The following is a 23997-nucleotide window of genomic DNA, read 5'->3' on the forward strand; positions in this document are numbered from 1 at the left end:
GGGGGGGGGGCAAACAAAACTAAAATTACTGCTGACTTTACTCTCCTCCTTTCTTGTTAAAGCAAAAAGGGAAAAGCTTCTCTCCTTCCCACCAAGCAGGGGGTTGGGGAGAGGAGTGCTACCTGACTTCCATCCCAAGGATCCTCACCTCTCGCAGAGCTGGAGCCCTTTCTCATGCTGCAGTGCTGATGTTTACTACAGATGAGCAGATCTGAGAAGGCGGAAAGCCTCCTGTGCTCTTTGGGAAGTTAAAATCTCCTGAAAGATGAGGGCTGAGGCCTGGAGGAGCTGGGCTCCTTGGGGCAGAATGTGTTTGTCAGAACAGATTCTTACCTCTGCCTGGGAGAACTGTCACAGATTTGGGGATCTCTGACCTTTCTCAGATATTTGGGGAAGAGGTAGGAAGAGTTTTAAGTAAATATTTTCCCAATAGTCCATAACGTTTTGTTGGAAAGGCTCCATTCCCTAACATCTGTGCAAATTAAAACCTTTATCTGCTTTCAAGTGTTTGTTCGGGGGGGGGGGGGGGGGGAGGGGGGTGAGGGTTGTCTTTCTTCTGCATTGGGAATGGGAATATATTAAAAAAAAAAAAAAGAAAAAGAAAAGGGGGGGGGGTGAGAGGGGGAGGGGAAACAAATCTGTCCCCTTCTCCCTCCTTCCCATCTGTTGTTGAATCAGCAGCTGTTTGTCCTTAAGCTTGGATTACAACCTCTTCATCAGCCCCTTCTGTGCAGCACCTCATGCAGCAGGGCCTGGCACGCTGCATCACACCAAGGGGCAGTGATGCAGGGACAGCTTCAGCCCCGCTGCCCCTCCTCTATAAACGTGAATTTCTCCTTTCTGCGTATTCCTGCTGGAAATCCCTTTGAGGTGGTGCATGGGTTTAATCCTCCCACCGCAGGGTACAGATGCTCCGGGCTGCTGCCTTTCCCTATTGTAGTGGGAGGGGATCTGAACGCTGGCAGGTGCTCTCAGGGCAGCAGGATTCACTCAGCCATGCCTGCCCTATCCGGCGGCTGCGATGCGCCAATGAGCAAATGCTGGGTGATGGACTTGGAGCCAAGAGTGACGCCGGAGTTTTGGGATGGGAGCCAGCACTGCCTCCGTCTAGCAGAGCTGTAGGGGAAGTCAGCAGAAAAGCTGGGGATTGCTTAACAAGCTCTTCAGTGCGACTGAATGTGCTGAGCTCATCCGGGCGAGCGGCGGGTGCCAAGTGTGTTGTACCGACGGGCTTCATGCTATGGGATGAGGAGCTGCCTGTCTGCTCCCTCTGCTTCTCCTTTCTGCCCCAGCTGGAGGAAAGCTTGGTACACTGCAGCAAAGCTGAGGTGGGCACCTGTGCTGCTGATGCTGCTATCGAATGCGGACTGTTCTCAGACACCTGTGTCAGTGGGACAAGGCAAAAGTAGAAATCTGGGACTGCAGCAGCACAGAGTGCTCAAAATGTTTTTATAAATGAGCCCCACTCCTTTTTCAGAAGGGAAAAATGTTCAAAGGGAAGGAGGGCACGGCGAGCAGCCCAGTACAGAATGAGTGCAATCGACTCGTTTAGCTGACTTCACTCTACTGACAAAAACAAAGCAGAGAAAGGGCTGAGCTTTTGGGGAATTTCTTGCTTGATTTTTTTTTCTGCAGCTGTTGGGTCCAGATGCACTTTGCCTATGTGCTGCACTCAGGTGCTGGGGGGAGGTGTGGCACAGGGTGCTGTTATCTGCGTGCAGTGGGGGAGGAGAGGTTGCTGAGTTACAGCAGGGTGAGCTCTGCAGACTGAGCCTCCAGCACGGCCCAGTCCAGCTCTGACGCTGGACAATATATCTGGAAGAGAGGAAAACGTTGTGTTCATAAGCATGCCACAGATAACAGCTCAGTGGGTCACCATGGGGTCACCTGCTGCCCTGTCCTTTAGGTGAAGGCTGTGAGCAGTGGCTTTAAAACAACTTTTAATCTCCGATTTCCTGGGAAACGTAGCAATGCAAGAGCCAGGAGCTGGCTGGAGTCCGTTGGCGGCTGGTTAATGCATCACCAGCGAATCAGGGCTTCGTTAGAGGAGGGCTAATCATTTACAAGCTTTGGGTTTGTATGCACGGCTTAAATCTCATTACTTCATGCCCTGGGTATGTGCTTTAATGTTCTGGCTGTAGATGTAGCTGTGTTGGTCTTTGTGCCTCTGTACCAAAGAGACTGGCAGTGCAGCACAGATCTCAATCTGGTGTTTGCACGGGCTGGCTGCCTCATGTCTGCTGAACGTCAGTGTCAGCGTGGGTCTGGAAAGAAAAGCCATCTCACTGTGAACCTGTGCACAATATCTGAGTTTTTAAAGCTTTTCTCCTTTATTTTTTGCATGTGTTAACGGAGGGGAAACGAGTACAAACCTCAAAGCAGGGCTCTTGGGGGCTGCAGGGGATGCCAGAAGTGCAGATATCAGACCTGGAACGATGCAAAACGCATCCATGTGCCAAAGCCATGCACCAGAGATGCACCATCTGCTCATGCATGGCTTGGGGCGCAATGGGGTCCATCCCTGCTGTCTCCAAGGCTGCCCCACCCACCCCATGGTGACCTCCTTCTAGACCCCCACCCCTCAGCTCAGTGTTTGGGCTGCCCTGCAACCTTCTGCCTATCGATTTTCCTTACTAATGCACTTTGCTGCATTGTGCAGCACACACCAAACAAAGCACAAAGAACTCAATCAGCCATTTAAACAAAACAAAACAAAACAAAAAAAGCAACAACAAAAAACACAACAAAACAACAAAGCAAATAAAACAAAACCCACTGCCTTCCCATTACAGGCCAGGCAGATCATGCAGTTAGAGCTTGAAAGGGCTCCTATTGACCCATAGCACTCAGTTAAAATGAAGGCAGCAGTGTGAATATGGGCGGAAGATGCAGGCTCAAGAGGGCTCTTTCCTTACATAAAAAGAACATTTTACTTTTTTCTTTCTTGTTACCTGCAAATGAGAAAGAAATGCTGTGCTCCTCTGCTCCGTGTAGCGTTATTCCAACCATACCAGCTCCCAGCTCCCTTTTCCCTTAGCTAATAAGTAATCATGAGGAGGTTTGTGGCCTTGTTTACTATATTTGGCCCAGAAAATGCTTTTTTTCCTCTCCTCCTCCCCTTGCCTCTTGCAGCAAAATGCTTCCTGAGATTTATTTGTAAGCCTGTAAATACAGAGTAAATAGCTTTAATTTAATTTACCTGGTTCCTGTAAGAAACTGTATCTGCAGGCAGGAATTGTTTCAGCCTGTGAGCTGACAAGTGTGTGTGGATGCAGGATGCTTGGGTCCCTTGTATTGCTTTTTATTTTTTCCCTAAGGAAGAAACAGCTTCTGCTGCCTCTGGGAGCTTTGTTCTGAGTGTTGGTCAGACGTACAGTGCTGAACGTGACAAACAGCCATTTGGATGCTGAGAAATGGAAGGTAGGGGTGTGATCCTGCAGTAAGGACCGTGCACCTGTTGTCCCAGCTTGCTCCTAAGTCTGACAGATCCAGTGTGGACACCCTTCTGCCCAGGAGAGGCTGTTTTGATATTTTCTTCCTGGTACTGCAGGGTTTGTGGATTCCGGTACTTGGCAGGCAGAGCTTGGTGCCCGACTCTTCCTATCAACTTTGTGTCTATGGAGCTGTGACTTTGGAGCGGGGTTTTATGAATGGGGAATGCTGGTAGCATATGGGAAGCAGTGCTGCGCCTAAAATCCTGGTGAGAATAAGGAGGAGGACGTGCGATGGCATCCGATGGAGGTTGGAAGGCAGGAGGTTTGGCCTGGATGGGTGCCCAGGGCTTGCAGAGCTGTCTGCAAGGAGGGGTCTTTTGGACCGAAGCTGAAGGCTGTTGCCACGTAACGGAGCTGCTGGACTGCCAGGCATCTGAGTGGGGGACCCCGTGTGCCCATTACGCAATGGCAGGCTCCCATGCAGAGCAAACAGGAGCTGGAGCAGCACAGCTCCACTTGCTTTTGGAAAGGCGAAAGCGACAGCGGTGACGTGCGGTTGCAGCACCGCTTTTCTCTGCTTTCTGCTCCTGGAGCGGGCAGAAGCCGCTCATTCCTGCTCTGCTCAGCAGCGGAGCGCTCCATGGCCATGAGCCCAGAGCAGAACGGGTGGGAATAGAGGCAGAGCTGGCAGCCTTGGCACGTTATCCAAGATAAATCCTGGATAAATGAGTCAGTGACGCAGGCAGCTCGCTACGCCCCGTTTCGCCCCCATAACGGTGCCTGGCACTTTCCCAGTTAATCAAGTGTTGCTTGTGCACCAGTTCGTGTGCGGGGTTGGAGTGCTACTCCAGGCTTGCTCATCTGCCAGTGACGAGCTTGGGTAGCTGCACTGCATACTTTGTGTGTGGTTCTGTCCTCTAAGTTATAAGATTCACCAACTCAGATTGTTTTTTCTCTCTCTTTTTTTTTTTTTTTTGCATCCATTTATTAGGAGGTTCCCCTCCCCTTCTCTCCCAACCCCCATCCATCCCCCGCTTTGCACCTCTTTTATTTCGTTAGCTGCCTTGGTTAAGTCTGACAGCTTATTTAGAACGGGCTGGCGCCCAGAGGTAGAATTTGCAAACAAATAACTTTCACCCAACATGACAGCATGCGATAGATTGCAAAAATCCGAGGCGATGCTCTCTGACATGACAGTGACAATAGGAGTTTTGTCCTCATTAGTTTTCCCAACAGAAAGACTTCCTGCTCTGCCCAGCCCTGATTGCATGTCAGTGGGAGCAGACTCCAACAACACCCCACTGCTTTGCAGCATGGTGTTCTGTCTCAGGGATGTGCACCCACGGCCGCGTGGATGCTGTGCAGATGAGCCTCACATCTGCAGGAGGATTTGGCCCCGCTGTGCACGAATCATCCCCAGGAATTGGAATCCAAGGCTGGTTCTGGATGGGAGGGAGCAGGGAGGATGGTTGTATGCCTTCTGCTGCTGAGTGTAGATCTAAGAGTTGCAGCAAGTGTTGTTCTCTTCTGTGGTCATAGCAACTTCTAAATTAATTTTGCTTACTTTTAATCTGAAGTATTTGCAGATCCCAAATGAGTTGTCCTCTCCAGCACTGATCTTGATTACTTTGTTATAATCAGAGTGTGCATGGTGGCAAGGGAGGGGGAGGAGAGAATTGTACCCCTGCTTACTGTGGGCTCTGCAGGGGGGGGTGAGGGCATCCTGGGCTTGGAGATGGGAGGAGTGCTCCTATTTAATGCAGCTTTTAAGCATCACTGAATCAGAGAATGGTTTGAGTAGGAAGGGAGCTGGAAGGCCGCCTGGTGCCGCTCCCTGCAGCGCACAGGGACACCCACAGCTCAGCAGTGCTCACAGCCCCGTCCAGCCTGACCTTGGCTGTCTGCAGGGACGGGGCACCACCGCCTCTCTGGGCAACCTGTGCCAGCGCCTCACTACCGATCTCACAGGAAAAATCAAGTTATCTGTTGGGATCACGGTCTCCCATATTCAAGCCTTGGAATGTTGATTTCCCAGGGGACGAGGAATCCTTTCCCCGTTCCTTCCCACTCCCAGGGTGCCACTAACAAATGCCTTTGGAGCAGCTGTTGGATGTCCATGGAGAAAAACTGCCTGTCTCCCTAAGAAAGGAGACAGATGACACGCTCCTGCTTGGGTGCAAAGGGGTGACCATTTTTCCTAATTAGTCATGATGTCTTGCCCATCACAGGAATAAATAGCAAGCTTTCCCTAAGGATGTGAGATGAGAAGCGCTATTTATCGTTGCTCTCAGAGGAAGCTGACAACATGACAGGTGAAATATCAGGAATAATTAAGAAAAATAAGGGCTTATGTACTTTATTGCATCAACAGCAGGGATGCATTGCCGGCTCCTCGTGGATCCTCACGCGTGCCCCCATCCTGACATCCACCCGCCACTTGCGCCTGTGCAGAGCTCTCACTGGGGCCCTTGGCAACGCCGCGCATCGCAGCGGGCACCGAGCGCTGCTCATTGTTCCCTTTGAGCTGCTTCAGTGAGACAAAGGTGCCTGCCTGGTGACTCAGCGATGGCTTCGATCGCAGTGCTGGTTCTCAGCTTCCCGCTGAGCTGTTGGGAAACATCACCTCCTCCTTCCCCGCCGCGCTGTGTCTGCCGCTCCGTCCCGTTTCTATGACCAGAGCTCCTTTTTTTCTTGGGATATGCTTTGCTCCTACGCGCCATGCGTGATTTTTTTTCCCCAAATCGTCCCAGGTTTGCTTTGTGCCACTGTGTGTTGGGGAGCAAAGCTGCGTGATTGGTAAATACTCTTTTCCATTAACTCTTTGTCTAGGAGAGAGGACGGAGAAATCACTAACTAAAGGCTTACAGATTTTAGACAGAGCCTTTTTGCAAATGGTTGCCTTCAGACAAGTGGCTGGGAAGCAGATCCCTCTGAGACTGGCGCTCAGGGAAAGCTACGCCCGCCCTCACCACTTACCAACCCATGCATCTTTTTTCTGTCTGGTAGCAAGAGCTCTTGGCTGCATCAGGAAGAACATGTCCTGGCTTTGAACTGCTGCTTTTTTGCACTATCCCTGCTGAAATCGATGGTGGATGATGGAGCAGAGCTGGAGGGGGGAACAGCTTTCCCTGTCCTTGGGGTACTGCTGGGTTGGTGCACATGTTGGGTGCAGAGCCAAAGCTGCATCCTCCTGCATTAGTGAGATGTGTTTGCTTACGAGGCAGGACAGCTGGAGAGCTCAGGAACTGTATCTATTCAAACAATGTGAAAATCTGATTACAGCAAGTGTCACTGGGCATCACTTAACTCTTCCTCTGCAGCCCTGGCTTTGGCTGACAAGCATAATAGAACACCCGGATACATCTTGTGCTGGAATAAAATGCCCGGTCAGAAGTGCTTAAAATCGCTCAAGTTTATGGAGTTTGCTAATCATGTCTCTCATTTGTTGGCTCAATGTGATTTTGGGGCTGTCCGTCCTACATTAAGCCTCATTAAGATGGTGTAGCAGCGTTGGTAAATGTGGTCAGTGGAATGTGTCTTTTTTTAGCCGTGGAGGAGAAAAGAAATTGTATGTCACAGTCCTCATCTTGTCCCCTTTGACCAAGTGCTCATTGGAACTTTTAAAGAGGCTTTTGAAAGAGGTCTTTTGTTAGAGGGGGAGGAGAAAGCGAGCAGCAAACAACTCCTGCACTGGGAAATGCTGCTCTTGGGGCACTTATATTTAGCTCGCTTGCAGCAGTGTCCCTTCAATTTGTACTCGCACTTTTGTTCCTTTTAACTACCACCACTATGGGTCTAAAAGAGAGACACCAGCGAGGGATAGGCAGTTTCTCCTTGCAGAGGTGAAGGTATTTTTAACACAATGCCCGAGAGAAAGGAATTTGTTTCCTCCAACATTCAGTCGAAATCAGTGCTGTGAAGGATCTCTCGTGGAAAGCAAAAGCACTTCTGCCCACAAAAGCATCGCATGCAGCACTGGGAGCGAAATCAAACAAAAGTTGGAAGTGTGTGGGAAAACAAAGGTAGAAGTTCAGTCCTGCTCAGTGGCCCGCAGTGATTCACTGCCCTGTGAGGGATGCAAGGGCCATGTGCATCCATTGGAAATGTGCAGGGTGGCCAGGACTCCAGCCCAGCAACAGGAGAGGACGGCGTTGGGTTGCAATGAGAGCCGGAATCAAGGCTGCTTTTTTGTTCTTTTAAATGCTTTTTGTGTGCTGTAGCACTTTGTACACAGCCCTGAGGCTTTGGAATAGGAAAAAATGTCTGGAGCTCTGCTGGCTTGCAGCGCTGCTGCTTCAGATCTGACCTTGGGGATTTTTCACCTCCTTTTTGATTTATGGGCAGAGTGGCCCCAGGGTGTGGAGCGCCGAGGCACAAATCCATCTCGGCTGTGGCTGGATCCCAAAACGGAGTATTTCATGCTCAATGCTGTGTGCCAATGAGGTGTGTTGCCTTGGGAGAGGAGTCCTGCTGGCCCAGCAGATAAGGTGTGAGCTGAAGGTCCTGCCAAGCCCAGACTTCCCTTCCCCTCCGCTATCTTTCAAGTGTTTGCTTTCTTTATCAGTAGCTAGCTGGTAACAAGTCGGACAAGTCTTGGGTTTAAATGTGTGATTCCTCAATTCTCCCGGCAAATAAGCCAAGATAAGACCCTGACCTTTGAAGCCAATTGTAATTTAATACAGCTTAAATAGTAAACATTGAACAGTTGCAAAGGCGTGTGATCAAAGCCATTGATTTCTGGGTAGGGACATGGTGACTTGCTGAATAATTCCCAATAATGAGAAAATCAGACAAAATTGAGACCTGCTTCCAAATATTATAAGCATAAATGATCAAATAAATAATTAGTAAGCTACTCATTTAAGCTTTGCATATAAAAATGCAAGGAAATCCTTAACTTCCAGTAAAACTGCTAGACTGAGCATGTTTCTTTTGGGGAAAACAGAAAAAAGTCACCCCAGGCAGAGTTGAAAATAGATTTCTTTCTCCAGGATAAGAGCAGGATGCTGACTGCAGAGCACAAACAGCTTTTTCCAAACGGCATCAATACAGCCCTACACTTTTTCCACTGGGCAGTTTACATCTCTTTGCTGGGCAGTGGATTAATTTAGGAGCACTCATTACGAGCTGGCTTGATACTGCATTGAGAGCCTACAGAAGGACTGAGGTATTGGTGAGAGCAGTGTTCTAGCCTTTTGTGCGTTCGCTGGAAGTGGTCACAAACAAACTGACAGCAATATAAGTGTTACTGACTCTGTTTGGAAACGTTGTTCATTTCAGAGGTTTATGGTGACCAAAGACCCCATGGATGCACCAAGCGTCGCCGTGGAGACCCCAGCCCCTTTCATAGGGTTACAGAATGGTTGGATTTGTAAGGGACCCTTGGAGATCCCCTAGTCCAACCCCCTGCAATGGATGGGGACACGTACAGCTTCATGGCACGTGCCCGCCCCTCGTGCTTTGCACAGCACAGAAAACAAAAGTCAGCACGATGCTAATGGCAAACGGCACTCTGAAATATTTCTTCCTAATGAAAACGTCCTAGCAAAGCAGTATTTGAACATTTGTTAAAGAACACGTTTGTGGCTGGGTTTGTTTAATACCAGCTGCCCGTGGTGCCGCAGTGGGAGATGCTGTAAAGTGCCTTGGTACTGTGCTGAGTGCCTCTGTGCATTTGGATAGGGCCAGTGTTGCCCTGCCCCGTGCTGCCAGCAGCTCCCTGCCCTGGGAGGAGCCCCTGGCTGCTGGCCCTGCTCTGCTCTGCTCATCCAGCTGCACAAACACAGCGTGCAACCCCCACCCCATGCCCTGACCCTGTGCCTGCCCTTCGTCTGGTTCTGCCAGAGGCTCTTACTTGGTTCTGCCTTTGTACACAACCAGATCTTCATTTCTATTATGAAAAGCAGTCCCCAGGGCCCTGCCTTGCTCAGAACCCCTGTGTCTGCTGTTGCTGTTCACCCACCACCACTGCACATCACGCCAAGCATGCTGGCTCTTCCAGCAGAGCAGCTCCTGCTCCTTGACCTATAGCAGAACTCTTGGCCTGGTCATAGCCGGAGAGTGCCATTAAAATTGCTTCTGCTTTAAGTGCTGTCAGGTCTGGGAGAGTGGCTTCCAAGTTTCCAACTTGGAAACAGAGGGCGTGCAGCATTAAAAGCTGCTGTTTTGGGTAACATGTGGTGCAATGCTGTGTTACATGTGGAAAAGGAGCAGAGCTGCTGGTTTGTGCTGCGCATACCTGCCTGCTGCTAGGCTGCTCCATTCCAGAGATGTTGTTCCCTATTGGCAGGTTTGGTGGGATGCATGCCATGCAGACCCCCATCCAGGCTACACTGCCTTTTTGCAGGCAGCTCTGCTGGCTTTCAGACGTCAGTATTTCAGCTTTGTCTTGTGGCTGCTGTTCAAAGGACAAAAATAGGGTGGCCAAAAATCCGGATGCAGCAGATCACACTGACAGTCACATCAGGGCAGCTCTGCCTCTCAGGGCAGGAAGCCACCATTTATTGCTAATGCCAGGACGAGGCTCCAAGTGGGTGTCCTCGAAGCACAGCCGCGCTCTTCCCCAGCCCTTCAGACAGAAATGAAAAGGCTTTCATGTTCTGCGGGGGTGGAGAGCACAATTTGTGGTGACCTGTCTCTGGCTGGTATTTGAAAGGTCACTTTGAGTACGATGCTATCTGAGCCCATTGATTTAAAAAAAAAAAAAAAAAAGAAAAAAAAAAAAGCCCCAGCCCTGTACAGGAGGGGAAAGCGGGGGAGAGGAAGTGAAAACAGAACCGGCCACGGCCATTGTTTAAAACCAACAAAGAGGCACTGAAGGGCTCTGTGCGCTGCCAGTAGCCGAGGCCAAGCGGGCAGCCAGGCTGCTCCGTGCAGCAGTGTGTGGGGATTTGGGGATCTGCAGCTCCCTCCTGCTGTTGGGGAGCACACAGCTACCTCCTGGCACAGATGTCACTGTTTGAATCCCCACTGCATGACAGCAATCCGAAAGGGAGATAGGCACTGGTAGGGTGAAATTGGATGAGCCTGATGAATGCTGTGCGTCCTTGAGATGCGGCGCAGTGAACCCATGAGCAGTGAATTGCTCCCAGGGTGCTCCGGTTTCATGAACTTGTAGAGTGGCTTAGCTTGGAAGAGGTCATAAAGATGCAGTTGCAACTCTTTTGCTAAGGAGAGGCGTGCATAGTCCCACTGAAGGTGCGAGGATGTGCATGTCCAGCTGAGCACAACTTGCAGGGTTTGCTGTCGATAGTGGAGGAGATGCAAACTGAGATCCTACACACTGCAAGGTAACCTGAAATGGGCCTCACCCCACTACCACAAATGGATCTTTACCTTGAAAGCAGCCGGGGCCAGGGAAGTGCCCCGAAGAGCTCAGCCAACTGTCAGATGTTTTGTGAGCATTAGTGAATAATAAGGAGAAAGTGCAGTGTTAGCCCTGCATTCATGCAGTTATCTGTCATATAACAAGGGAACTATTGGCACGTTGTCATGTTTCAAACATTGCTAATCAATGTCTCGTAGAAAAATAATCACCCCCAAATGCACCCAGTGCTGTATAGCTGGAGCCTTGCAGAGGGCAGGGACAGCTGCCCCATGCCTGCAAGGATGGCAGGGACCGTGGTCCTCAACCTGAGCCTTTGGTGCATGCAGAACATGCATAACTGCAATTTTTAGAAGTGTAGCAGAGGACCATACTGCAAATTTGTAGCTACTGCCATGTGGAAGAGTTGGTCTGTTAGATGCAACTTGGTGCATCCCAGGAAGGATCTCTTTTTTCACGGTGTAGGTGAGGAGATGTCCTTTCCCTGTGAGCATCGTGGTGTTCAAAGCGGTGGGCACAGTTGCACTGAATAAATTGGTTTTTATCAGATCCATGGTCCCTGCACAGGGAACAAAGGGACACGCTGAGGGGAGTAGTGGTGGGTCATAGAATCATTGAGGTTGGGAAAGACCTCTAGGATCATCCAGTCCAATCGTCCACCTACCACCAGTATTGCCCACTGACCGCATCCCTCAGTGCCACCTCCCCAGTGTTCCTGAACACCTCCAGGGATGGTGACCCTACCACCCCCCTGGGCAGCTGTGCCAATGACTGCTTTTTTGGCAAAGGAGTTTTTGCTAATATCCAACCTGAAACTCCCCTGGTGCAAATTAAGGCCATTCCTTCTCATCTGGTGGTCATGGGAAGGGAAAGTTTCAGTGACAGAGACCCAGATTCAGTTTGTTGTATTGTCTTACCTTCGTGTGGGACTGGATAAATTAATCTCCAGCTCAGTGCCCTGTCTGCAAATAGGGATAATAGCATCTCAGAGATGCTCTGTGGGTGGTGAATGCATATGAGAGACACAGGATGCTCTAATGCTACCATCTTGGGAACAGTTTGAGTGCAGTAGATGGGAGAAGCCTAGCAACTGCTACCTCATTCACCTCTCATAATTAATTGCAACACGCAGTGGCAGACATTTCAGTGGTTGGGAGGGGAAAGGGAAAGACTGAAACTTGTAGCTAGATTTCTGCAGTAAGGAGGGAAAAAAGGAATTTGGCACTGCTTAGAAGTGCAGAAAGGATGCAGGGGGAAGACAGGAAGGAGGGCACAGCACCTGAGTGATTGGAAGGACAGTCAACAGAGTGCAGAGGGGGTGCTTTTAGGGAGCTCACACTGGTAGGTATTTGGGGAAGAGGGATTTTCTTATCGATGTAGCAGGAGAGAGACCAAAAGGAGCTTTGCCAGTCAGTGGTGGGAACTTTCTGCTTTGGGGCATGGGCACAAAGGGGCAGTGGGATGTATTTGGAATGGCAACATTCTGCATCAGCAGAAAAGGATTCAGCATAATCACTTCCAAGCTTTGGATATAAGCATGAAGGCAAGTTAAGGCACGGATTATAAAAGTGATGGATCTAAAGAAAAAGAAGAGTTTCGAAGGGTTGAAATTTACTGCCAAGTCTGGCCCAGAAATGACCCTCTTTCTCCTCCTTTGAATTTTTTCATCTTGTGCAGGAAAAAAAAAAAAAATGCATCTGGTCAGCTTGACAAGTGGAAACTGTAGCTTTGTCATTAATGTGCAATGCTGAAACAATGATGTATGGCTGGCGATAGATCATGTTGGGTTTCCGGAGAGCAGGGAAGAGTAAGGCATGCGACTAATTCATGATGCATGAACGCATTGATCTTCCTGGCTCTGAAAATACAATGTAATGAACCCCCGCTAACACATCATTTTTATGCCACTGCACCTCACTAATATCTAATGATTTCACCTTGCTCTGAGATAAAACATAATTGTATGGGAGTTCCAGCTTTGTTCTTCAATATCTGAGCAGAGGTAACGAATTATGTTTTGCTCTGTAGCTGTCGGCAAGTTGGGACAAGCTTGCAAAAAACTCACAATTATTGGGCTAAGATGCATGGTTGGAGCACTGCGTGTGTGTGACACTGTGCATATATATATGTGCATAGATATGAGGAAAGTGCTTCTGAAAGAGTGGTCAGGTGCTGGAATGGGCTGCCCAGGGGGGTGGTGGATCACTGCCTCTGGAGGTGTTCAGGAAACATTTAGGGGTCGTACTGAGGGATGTGGTTTAGCAGGGGGATACTGGGGGATGGTTGGACTGGGTGGTCTTGGAGGTGTTTTCCAACCGTGGTGACTGTATGATTCTTTGTGGGTGTTTAGATATACACATCTGCAGGTGTCCAGGCTTGGAGATCTCCGGATCTCATCCACCCAACTGGAGCTCCGAAAATGGCACTCACTTAGGGACAGAGGCTGCCCCTGCAACCATGATATTTGCAGCACGTGATAAACCTGCTGGTGGTTTGAGAGCACAGCAATCACTGTTTCCAAAGTCCACAATCCTTTTGAAGACCAACCTGCTGCAATTTATCTTCACAGACCTCTCACCAGACAGCTTCTTCCCTGGCCAGACAGAGCGTTTTTCTTAAGAAAACAGATTTATGCTCCTTTTGATAATTTTAAGGGCCAGCACACTCCTATGCTGTTTGTACTTCACCTCAACAAAGCTGCACACCAGGATTTTTTCCTGCTTGCCATTGTCCATAAGCAGACTCTCTCTCTCTTCCAAGTCATCCTAATGCTTGCAGTCTGCACAAATGCTGACGATAAACATTTGCTTTGGGCTCCAATCAGCTGGATGCGAGCGCTGCTTCTCAGCACCTGTTGCGTTCCCCATTGCGCTGAGTGCTCTGGGAGGTGTGGGCAGAGGGAAGGACATGGGGAGAGGAGCAGCACTGGGCTGGTCATCCTATCCATGTAGTGACTGGGAGGGTCATCCTATCCATGTAGTGACTGGGAGCTCTTTGGGGGCGAGTGGGCAGAAAACTCCTTTTTGTGGTACATCATCTGCTGCTGTTGGGATCCTGGCCCTGACTGTGGCTTTTAAGCACCCTCGCAGCACAAAAACGGAGCAAGAGCAGTAAATGTGAGTTGAAGGTGAAGATGCTTGTGGATTCTTCAAAGGAAAACCCTACTGTTGCAAAATAAGCCAATGAAAGTCTAACCATTCTTGACAGTGAAAGCTGAAGTAATATTGTACCTAATTTGAAATTCCCTCCAGGCTAAGAAAGACTTTTCCTTTCATGTGTGATGTCTGTGTCCCTTCTGGGAGCCCTTTCCTCAGTGCCATGGTTGGTTACACGTGGTGTTGACAGATGATTAAGACATGAAGCCTCTCAAATCAGAGGAACAGTCAAAGCTTTGCATTGTGTGCTCAGGTGTTTACCCACAACCATTTTAATCATTTCAGGCTGACTTTGAGGTTCTGGGCTTGCTGCCTCTTGCATCTTACGTTGTCCATAGCAAACAAGATGCTGGAGGGAACAACACACCTCAGTTGAGCGAGCAGGATACAGGAGGAGAGGATTGCCAACAGTGTAGCTGGAGTGGATGATCTTACTGGATTTGCTGGTTTCCAGCCTCTACGATACTCTGATGGCACATCAGTTTCGGGAAGTGCTGCTCCTGCTCTGCCTCTGCACGTTTGCAGTGTTGCCATAACAAACGCAGGCAGCATAGCCCAGCAGGCTGTGCTCCAACACTGCGTCACCCCATCCAGGTTTTGGGGTATCGGGGTGGGGCAGCCAACACCCAGCAGGCATCTCGCCGCAGAGCAGATGCAGCTTTGGATGTGATCAAAGGGGCTTCATTTGCAGCTGCACGTAACAAAATCCCAGCCCTGGCAGTGCCAGACAGACCCGCGCCTCCCACCAGCACTTATTTTGATGGCTTCCTTTTGTCCCCGTCCCCACAATCTCTACGTCTTGACTTTTGCAGGCACTTTCCTCCTATAAGCATATTAAACGTATTTAAAAAACACTTAGATGCTAATGTGAAACCTGAAAAGAGGATGTCAAACGCAAGAGACATGATGTCTCTGTAGAAGGATTTGACCCCGGTAATCTAATTTGCTTTACATTTCAAATGATACTTCATTCTCTTATTAAAAGGCTCTGTGTCATTGGCTCATAAAGATTACAATTTCTCGTCTCCCAATTGTAATAAATCCAATTCAAGCACCCTCTTGATTTGAAATTTGTCACAACAACATGTGGAGGGCACAGTTCCTGAGTTTTATGGCGAGGGTGCATTAGACTCATCTGCAGAGAAGATGACGCAAGACTATAAAGCAATTTGCCCCTCTATCTCTATTGTATCCATGTTTTTTTATAAAAAATGTCTAAATTATAGCTTATTCCCTATTATCCCACTGTAAAAAGGTTAGAGCGGCGGGGGAGCCAGACTGACTGGATGTTTTGTGCTTCGTCGTTACACCGGGGAATCATCTGGCTTCTTTAAAACCATCTGAAAACATTTCATCTTGCTTCAGCAGGCTTGGGAGCTCAACCTTCCCTCTTATAATTATTGGAGATGATAGAAAACCGATCAGTGCTTTGTGCACGCGTCGGGTTGGGCACTCAGTAATGCAGTCACAGCGGATGATGCATGGCTGCTTGCTGCTGTGCTGCTGGCCAGAGCCAGGCACGTCTCCACGTGGGCAGCAATCAGGTGTTGGCACAGAGCTCTGTGTTTGCACTGCAGGAGCATCCAGGTGCTGGGTTTGCTCGGTGCTGTGCATCAAGGGTTGGTTTTCTTTTTGTCTGCCTCCATCGTGTTTGTTTTCGGTGACAGCGGGGCGTGCTGAGCTCTGAGTGGGGAGTTTTTGTTGCAGATGATGTCTGTTGGAAAACCTGTACGTTTCAGCAGCGCTTGGTGGGGATGGGGTGCAGATCCCAGCCCCACAGCTGGATGTGAACCTGGCACTCGGAGAGCTGCAGGGCACCTGGGATCGGCTCTCCTACTTTGCCATCCTTCCTCTGATCTGCGCTCAGTTTTTCCTATGGTGTGCAACAGCTGCCCTGGGCTGCCGCTTCATTTCCTGCCTGTATCCATCAGCGACAGGGCGATCTGCAGCGGACAGCAGATCCCTGCAATGAAAGCCACGGTGCACCCTTCCAGCCTCTCACTGGGGTGCCAAAGCAATTGTAAATTCATGAAAATAGAGCAGCCTGCCCTCGCTAACCCCTTCTTTGATGGCAGTCCCACAGAGCAGCAACAGCTGCGTGCAGGGCAGGGCGATGGCACGCTGCAGGAGCCATTCATGTTGCTCCAAGCACAGGACAGCAGCAGAGCAATGGAGCTGACAGCAGAATGGCTGCTCATCATCCACTGGTGGCATAACATGCAGCTTCTGGACAGCGTGATGTAAACAGATGCAAGAGACTTTGCTCAGAGAGAACTTTCCCACTTTCAGTAGCTGTTGCTCCTCAGGGTTTTGGGTGTTTTCTTTCTTTTTTTTTTGGTTTTTTCTTTTTTTTGGTGTTGTTTTCTTTTTTCACAAAGGTTTTAGCCAAGCAAAAAAAAAAAAAAAAAAAAAAATCCCATCGGTCTGGCTTTTTTATTAAAAGATGAAAAGGAGGAGTTCATAGGAGGCAGCATTAAGTCACGGTCCGTAGCAATCTAAGGTATTCGCTGGCTGGGGACTCTCTCTGTTTATTTCAAATACCCCTTTATCATTTTGTTGAAAGAGCGGTGTTCTCTGTAAAGCTCTGCCAATTGAAAAAAGAATCAGATAATGAAGACTGATGCTGCACTGATGACAGTCCTTCAGATCCTCAATAGGATTTCTCCAAAATCAAAAGCCTTTTTTGGCTTTTTTTTTTTTTTTTTTTCTTTTCGTTTTGTTTTATTGTCACACTTGTGGCTTAAAAAAAAATAATTAAATTTCATCTTCCAGGCCTGGAAATGAAAATTTAAAAACAGGCCCCCCACGCGCAGGATAGAGACAAAGCAAATGCAAATATGCGGTAGGTGTCGAAGAAAAAGTTGTCCATTATACATGAAAATATCTTATTTACAGTGGGGGGCTGAGCAAACGGGCTTCACAATGACTGTATTATTGCTCCCAGCGAGTGTGAGAGGTCTTTGTGTGCCCGCAGTGTTTGTCACCAGGGAATTAAAGTCAGCACACGATACGGCTGTATAAATGATGCTTTCCTTGATTGGGTTGGCGCTGGTGGTTTCTGAACCATGTTGAAATGTGCCATCTTTTCAATATAGAGACATATGTAGGCTGCCCAGAAACAGGCAGGGAGTGCATGCTACTGCAGTGACTACATGTTAGCAGAAGTGGTGCTGCTGTTCCCTTCCCTGCGATAAGGCAAGGCTCTCCAGCCCACCCACAAACATTGCATGGGGCCACGTTGGCTGCTGCTGAGATGCTGTGAGCGCTGGGGTGGCAGAATCATGGAATTGTAGGGGCTGGAGGGGACCCCTGGAGACCACTGAGTCCAACCCCTGCTAAAGCAGGGAACCTACAATAGGTCACACAGGTCTTGAGTATCTCCAGAGAAGGAAGTTTCCCCATCTCTCTGTTCCAATGCTCCATCACTCTGACAGTAAAGATGCTCTTCTTTGTGTTCATATGGAACTCCCTGTGTTCCAGTTTCTGCCCGTTGCCTCGTGTCCTGTTGCTGCACACCAGCAAAAAAAGCCCAGCCCCAACGACTTGACTCCCTGTAGATATCTACAAACAGTGCTGAGATGCCCTCTCAGCCCTCTCTCCCCCAGACTGAATCCCAGGGCTCCCAGTCTTCCCTCACACGGGAGATGCTCCAGGCCCTTCGTTATCTTTATGGCCCTCTGCTGCACTCTTTCTAGGAGATCTCTGTCTTCTTTGAACTGGGGAACCCAGATTTGGACACAGGGCTCCAGATGTGGCCTCAAAGAGGCAGAGCACAGGGGAGGATCACCTTCCTCACCATGCTGGCCACACTCTTTAAAGCACTCTGGGGTACCATTGTCCTTCTTGGCCTCCAGGGCACACTGCTGCTCATGAACAACCTGTTGGCCACCAGGACACCCAGATCCTTCTCTGCAGAGCTCCTCTCCAGCAGGTCAGCTCCCAACCTATACTGACCCATGCAGTAATTCCTCCCCACATGCAGGACCCTACACTTGCCTTCATTGAACCTCCCCAGGTTCCTCTCCAGTCGTTCCAGGCTTTGCTGAATGCCAGCACAGCCGTCTGGTGTTGCACTGTTTGTGTTTCCCCAGTGGTGATGGCAAGCAGTGGTCCAGCTTTGTCTTTTAGTTTTTGCACCCCCAAAAGTTCTGAGCCAATCTGTTGTTCATCATAATGGACACCAGATAAATCAAATATAGTGGGAGATGTTTGTACCGTAACAAAAGCGCTGAGTTTATATAAGGAGAGTGCAGAGCAAAGGATAACTTTGTCACAGTGTATGGAAGAGCAGAAATTAAGCTTTGCATTTCTTCCTATCCTCAAGCATAACACGCAGTTCCTCAGATGGGACAGGTGAAGGGAGATGTGGGGAGGCCCCAGCAGGGAGCTCAGCCAAGGAAGCACGCAGCACTTCCTTCCGAGGAGCTGCTAAATCCGAAATGCTATAACTTGATTATTCCTTCCCTGGATTCCTTTTGACAAACTCCTAAATTCTCAAAGAGGTACACAGGATTTAGCCCCATGCCGGCTTTAATGTGAATTGTGTCGCTAAAATTCCATGCAGTTCTTTGAACATTTCAGAGCCGGCGCTTTTCACAAGATCGACAACTGTTTTATTTCTCTTGACAGAATATATGGAGTGAACAAACACTGCCATTTGTAGAGAAATCTTTTTGGTCTCTCAGTCTCTATAGCACCTTTAATCTGAGACTCAAAGAGCTGTGTAAGAATGGAAAGTCCCACAGTACCTGCAGAAGTTAAACACATTGTGCATTATCTCTGTTTTCTAGAGCAGAAAACTTGGGCTTTTTTAGGTTATCTTTTCCCTTCTTAGACTCATACAGTAAGTGACTGGCAAAGTGAGAGGACGAGATGGAAAGCCATTTTGGCCAGGGAGAGATCTTGGTTCCTCAGCCTGTGTCAAACCAAATAACTGGTCATGGTGGTGACATCTCACCTGAGATGGGCGTAATTAACACCAGGTTCTTGGGCTGGAAATCAGGTGAAGTTGCACCCTCTAGCCCAATTCCCAGCAGCAGCCACAGAGGGTTGGCAGTGACTTGCATAGGAACTGGTTCCATCTTCAGCCTGATGGCTGGAAGCAATTTCTGTCATCCAGCAGTCACCCAGCAGCTCTTGCCACCAACTGTCACCTAAGTCCCTCAAAACGTATTGCCCAGTGTTGGGTCCAAAGCTTTTCTCATAAGCAGGTAACATACAGCTCAAGTTTCTGGTTCTCTCCATTCCCGTTTGGTTCGGTTTTCGTTTTGGCTCTGTATGGAAACAGTTGAGTCTTTGCCTGAACCACTGCTTGAGCACCTGGGGAAGGGACTGGGTCAGCCCTGAGAGCACAGGTGAAGGCAATTCATGACTGAGAGGGATGGAGCCTGGCTGCACCTCTCTTTGACTTCATTTAAGGGCTGACTGCCACTGGAGAAAGACCTTTGGGTGGAGATCCCTCCCTTGTAGAGTCCTGTCTATGGGCCTAGATCTTCTGAGCCAGGTGAGCACTGTTCCTTTGTAACACCGTTCCATTTGCAACAGCCCCATTGCTGTTAGGCTCCTGCATTGCTTTTCCACCATGTTCATCTTTCTGACTATAACAGGCTCTTTCTCTAGGACTACGTGCCACAGATTGCAATTGCCGTTTTTATTTCTCTTCTTGACTCGAAAACTGAATTAACAAAACAATTGATTATCAGTTTTAACATGCAAAAACACCATCTGGTCTTTGAGATGTGCAGAGCAACGAGTCTGAAGGATTGCCACAAGTGGCCCACAAAAGGTTTCTGCGTGAAATTCCTGCTGTTTGTAGCCCCCATGGAGCAGATCCAAGGTTGGAAAATGCCATCTCTCACGTGTGTCTCTACATCTTCAGTTTGGGGCCTGTCTCCCATTGCTTGGTGCTGTGGGAATGGGTGCTGGGTGCTTTTCCCCACTGCCAGGCATTGCTGAGGACTCCGAGGGCAACCAAGGGCACAGCCTGAGCACAGCCCCGCTCCCAGAGCAGGAGCAGAGTGGTTTTTCCATCACTCTGTGCCTCCTGGCTGCTTCCCATGAGAGCCGGGTCACTGCGAGTCTCAGCAATGAGTGGCTGCTTGTCAGTGGGATGTGTCACTTTGGGAGCAACCTTGTCATGTAATGCCAACAATTATATCAGCTACAGTTGTGGGTCAGGTCAGCCTTCATCAGACCTTTATCTCCCCTCCCCTTCCCCTGCTCTTGCCACGCTCCCCTCTGAGCCAGCCTCTGTCTCAGCCTGCCTATAACTTGAGCCATCGCTGATTTAATACAGCTTTCAATCACTGCCAATGGGGCTCACGCTTCAATATCATAACTGCTAAACACACTGTGACAAATAATCTGAGGCTAAGCTTCCCGGACAGAGGAAATCACTTTCCTCTTGAAATTAAAGTTGATGCATAATGGAATGCAATAAGACGTTTCCAGCAGGAACACAGCCAGGCTTAGAACCTCCCAAAGTCCCCTTCAATCTGCACAGGATACAGGAGTCATTTCCTAGAGTTCAGGACTCACAATTGGCATTCTGCAATCTCCTGGTCATTTAGCAGCAGATAATCTGTCAGGGTTTGTTTTAGCTGTTGTGATATTGATATTTATTATGCAAATTGTGTTTCTTACTGCTGATTGTTCCGCGTCCTATGAATACTTAAATTACTATAAACCTTTTTACTTAATACGGGTTGTCTTCCCATTTGGTGTTTGAGCAGCAGTAGGTCACAGCTCACAATACTGTACAAAACAGTCGGAAACGTGTAATTAAAAATAGACAAATGGGATAATCTGGTGCCTAATGACACAGAGGCAAAGGCAGCCGCTCCGCAGTCTCTCAAGCCCAAGTTGTTTACCAGCACTAAAGTCCTTTGGAGAGGAGGGAATTTAGCACCGTGGCCCAAGATAAACCGGGGATAAATTTGGCTTAGTTACATAATCGTGATGAGCGCGGTGGGCTGGAAGTGTGCATCTGTGCCACTGCTGGGGCAGGAAGGAAGGAACTCTTTGCTGTGTCTATAGGGCAAAATGTTCCAGGGATGGATGGGGCTGCAGCATATGGGGCACAGAGAGGTGTGCGTTATTTCCCCAGGTGTGAAACCGGGCTGGGAGCCACGGGGAGGGGGGAGAGCTCTGCCACCTGCACTGCGACTCGATGTTGGCCCTGAGCGCTTCCAATCTGGGGCTCGGAGGAGGATGGGACGATGAGGTTAAGCTGACGCCTCACCTGCCTCAGGCTCACGTGGGATAACCTAATTAATAATGTCAGAGGTACTGACGTCCGTGCGGGGCCGGGATGCTGCTGGTTGGGGTGAGCTCTCAGATGAGCGCTGCTCACGGGTCCCATGCCCCGCTCCCCATTTATCAAGGCGGAGAGAACGACTCTCCTGGCTCGGTGCGGTTTAAAAAGAAGCGAGAAGGGCCGTTCATCGACTCGATGTAAATAGAACTGCTCCAAATCCCTCCGCACCCCCGCTCCCGCTCCGCTGCTGGCGGCCACCGCCCGGCTCCGCACCGCCCCCAGCGGCCGCGTTCCGCGAGGGGGGGGCGGGCGGCCGGAGCGCCGTGCGGGGCTGCGGGGCGGTGCCGCGCTTAGAGCCGCCCTCCATTAAAAACCATCCCGGCGGCGGCGGCTTCTCCCCCAGCCATCTTCCCCGGCCCGTCCCGCCGCATCCCGCGCGGCGCCGAGCGCGGGGCGGGGCTCCCGAGTAAGCGGGCGTGGTTTCGCTCAAGCCCCGCCCCCCCGGCGCCGTGACGTCGCGCATCTCATTATCGCGGCGCGCGGTCGCTAGGTGCCGGCGCGGCGGGCAGAGCGAAGCAGGTGCCGGAGATGGCGGCTCGCGCCCAGCACAGCGGCCCCGCGGCCAACGGCGGCGGCGCTCCGGCTCTCCTCCCGCTGCTCCTCCTGCTCCTCTCCGCCGCCGCCATCATCCCTAGAGGTACGGCGCTGCCCGGCCCCGCCCGTAGGGGGCGCCTCGCGGCTTTCGGGGTGGGAGCGGGGAGTGCCTCGGGGTCGGCGGAGCGGTGCGTGCCGGGTCGCGGTTTCCATGGCAGCGGCCGCTCGTGTGTTCGTATGTCCGTGTGTCGGCGTGGCTTCGAGACGAGCGGTGCCCCGCCGCCGGACCTGTTGGCAGCCGAGTGCAACTTCCGAGCGCTTCTATGGAAGCTTCCATGGCTTCTCGTGGGAGAAGCGCGTGGTGCTGCTTGGGGGGGAGGGGGGAGATCGACGGGAGGGAACGGAACGGGATGGAATGGATGCGGAGGGATGGAGCGGGGGGGGCTCAGGGGTGATTGCTGGCGGGTGGGAGCCCGGCGGTGCGCTCCGTGCCGCTCTGTGCCGCCCGCTATTGTTGCATCGCCCTGCACTGAGCCGAACAGCCGCAGGAGGGACCGCCAGCCGCGTCTGATGGCTTTGATAGAATATCCCTCGTTAATGCCACTTTATATTTGCGGTGTGTCACTGGAGACGCACAAGGCTTCCTTTAGCGGCTCGTGCGACGAGAGCAGCTCGCGTTGTTGGCCCTGCAAGTTTGGGAGGAACAAGAGGGCCATTGAGCAATCTGTTGAATTTCGCCGATACCGAAAGGGGGGGGGAAGAAAAGAGCGGGCAGCTCTGGTGAACAAAGAGCTTTATTCATGCGTGTGTCGTGCACGCTTCACCCCGTCCTCCCCAGTGTCTGTCCGGCTGTGATTCGAGGCTGTCCCGTTCGGTGCATCCCTGCGCTGCCGTCGCTGTGCTCAGAACGGGAACAGCCAGCGGCAATCATCACTTTTCTTCCTTAATGCTCCGCTCCTTTCGCTTTCGGGAGCGCTGACGGGGTCTCCGAACCCCACTGAGGGCGGCTGGGAGCTGTGGCACAGAGCTGACATCGCTGTCAGTGCTTCTGGTTGGGAGCTGGGGGAACACTCGTACGGTCGCAGCACATCCCGGTGCCGCTGTCCCCAGCGCTGCCTGAGCGGCTCTTAAGGCGTTTTGTGTTCAGGTGGTTTCTTCCCCATTCACGTTCCTTCCAGCTCACCGCGGAGCGCATCTGCGACCCGGGGAGCTCCCTGCAGCCTGGATTACAGCACAGCCCCGTTGCAGGCGGGCTGTGCTCGTTCTTTGTTTTGCTGTCTGCTCCCTGCTCCTTCGCTTGTGTTCCAATTCATTTTGAAGGTTTGCTTTTAACTAAAGGCTCAGGTGATGCTCTGGTAGCATCCTCCTGTTATCTGCAGCTCTGTTAAGGGCTGTAATAACCCCGGTGAGACTATTGAAGCGGTGCCAACAGCTGGGAAGGAACAAACGCAGGGTGTGATGCTGCAGTTACGGTGCCGGTGCCTGACCTGTACACTTGGTGTTGTCTGATAGCGAGAAGCATCACCCGGTGTGAACTGAGATGGCGGTGCTGTGGGTACAATACAACTCCCTTGTGATTTGAGTGCTCAAATCCTACAAGCCTCGCTTTAATGTGTTTTAAACAAAACTTCCTTAACACTAAAGCCTTCTTTGTTGTGGATTTTTTTTTTTTTCTTGTTTCCTTCTATTCCCCCTTTCTATGGTTACCCTTGGTGGCAATGAGTGCCGGGCAGTGATTGCGGTGTCGGTCCTGGCCCCACAGGGTCTGCCTGTGCTGCAGTCAGTAAGCCCAGCTGTAAGTGGGGCTGATGGGGATGGCGGTGAGCAGTGCTGGGGCTCTGATTAAGCTAGGAACAGGATGAATCTCTGTGTTTCTGTGGCACCTTTTTTTTTTGTGTGTGTGTGTGTGTCTGTGTGTCTTTATCTTGATGCTTTACAGTTAATTAAACTTCATAACGCCCCTGTGAAGTGGGAAGAGAGCTGAAGAGTGATTTCGGCTGATGCTGGGATGGAACAGTGCTAGGGTGGAATGCAGTGGTGCATGATGACACCACACAGCAGCTGAGGACGAGAACTTCCTAGGAGGAGCTGTGGGAAGCATTGAGAGGAGTGGGGTGCTGGCATCGTGCTGAAGCCAGCCGTGGTGACGGATGGATGCACGGACATGTCCAAGGACAAGGAGTGTTCTAGCTGTATGCTGGGGTATCTGCCAGAACCATGTGCAGTAGGCCAGGG

The 23997-nt window shown here is 50.4% G+C and overlaps 1 protein-coding gene across 1 annotated transcript in view; it reads left to right on the top strand.

The window, feature by feature from the left end:
* Window positions 1-21756: 21756 nt before the first annotated feature.
* CADM1 (cell adhesion molecule 1) overlaps window positions 21757-23997 on the top strand; it is a gene marked incomplete at both ends in the record, with an annotated part of 156472 nt that continues 154231 nt past the window's right edge. Inside the window, one exon of the mRNA XM_079545727.1 lies at window positions 21757-21865. Coding sequence (XP_079401853.1) covers window positions 21757-21865 — 109 coding nt within the window. The remainder of the gene's footprint in view (window positions 21866-23997) is intronic.

This window comes from Tetrao urogallus (genome assembly GCF_951394365.1).
Source record: "Tetrao urogallus genome assembly, chromosome: 22".
In the NCBI taxonomy this organism is placed as follows: domain Eukaryota; kingdom Metazoa; phylum Chordata; class Aves; order Galliformes; family Phasianidae; genus Tetrao; species Tetrao urogallus.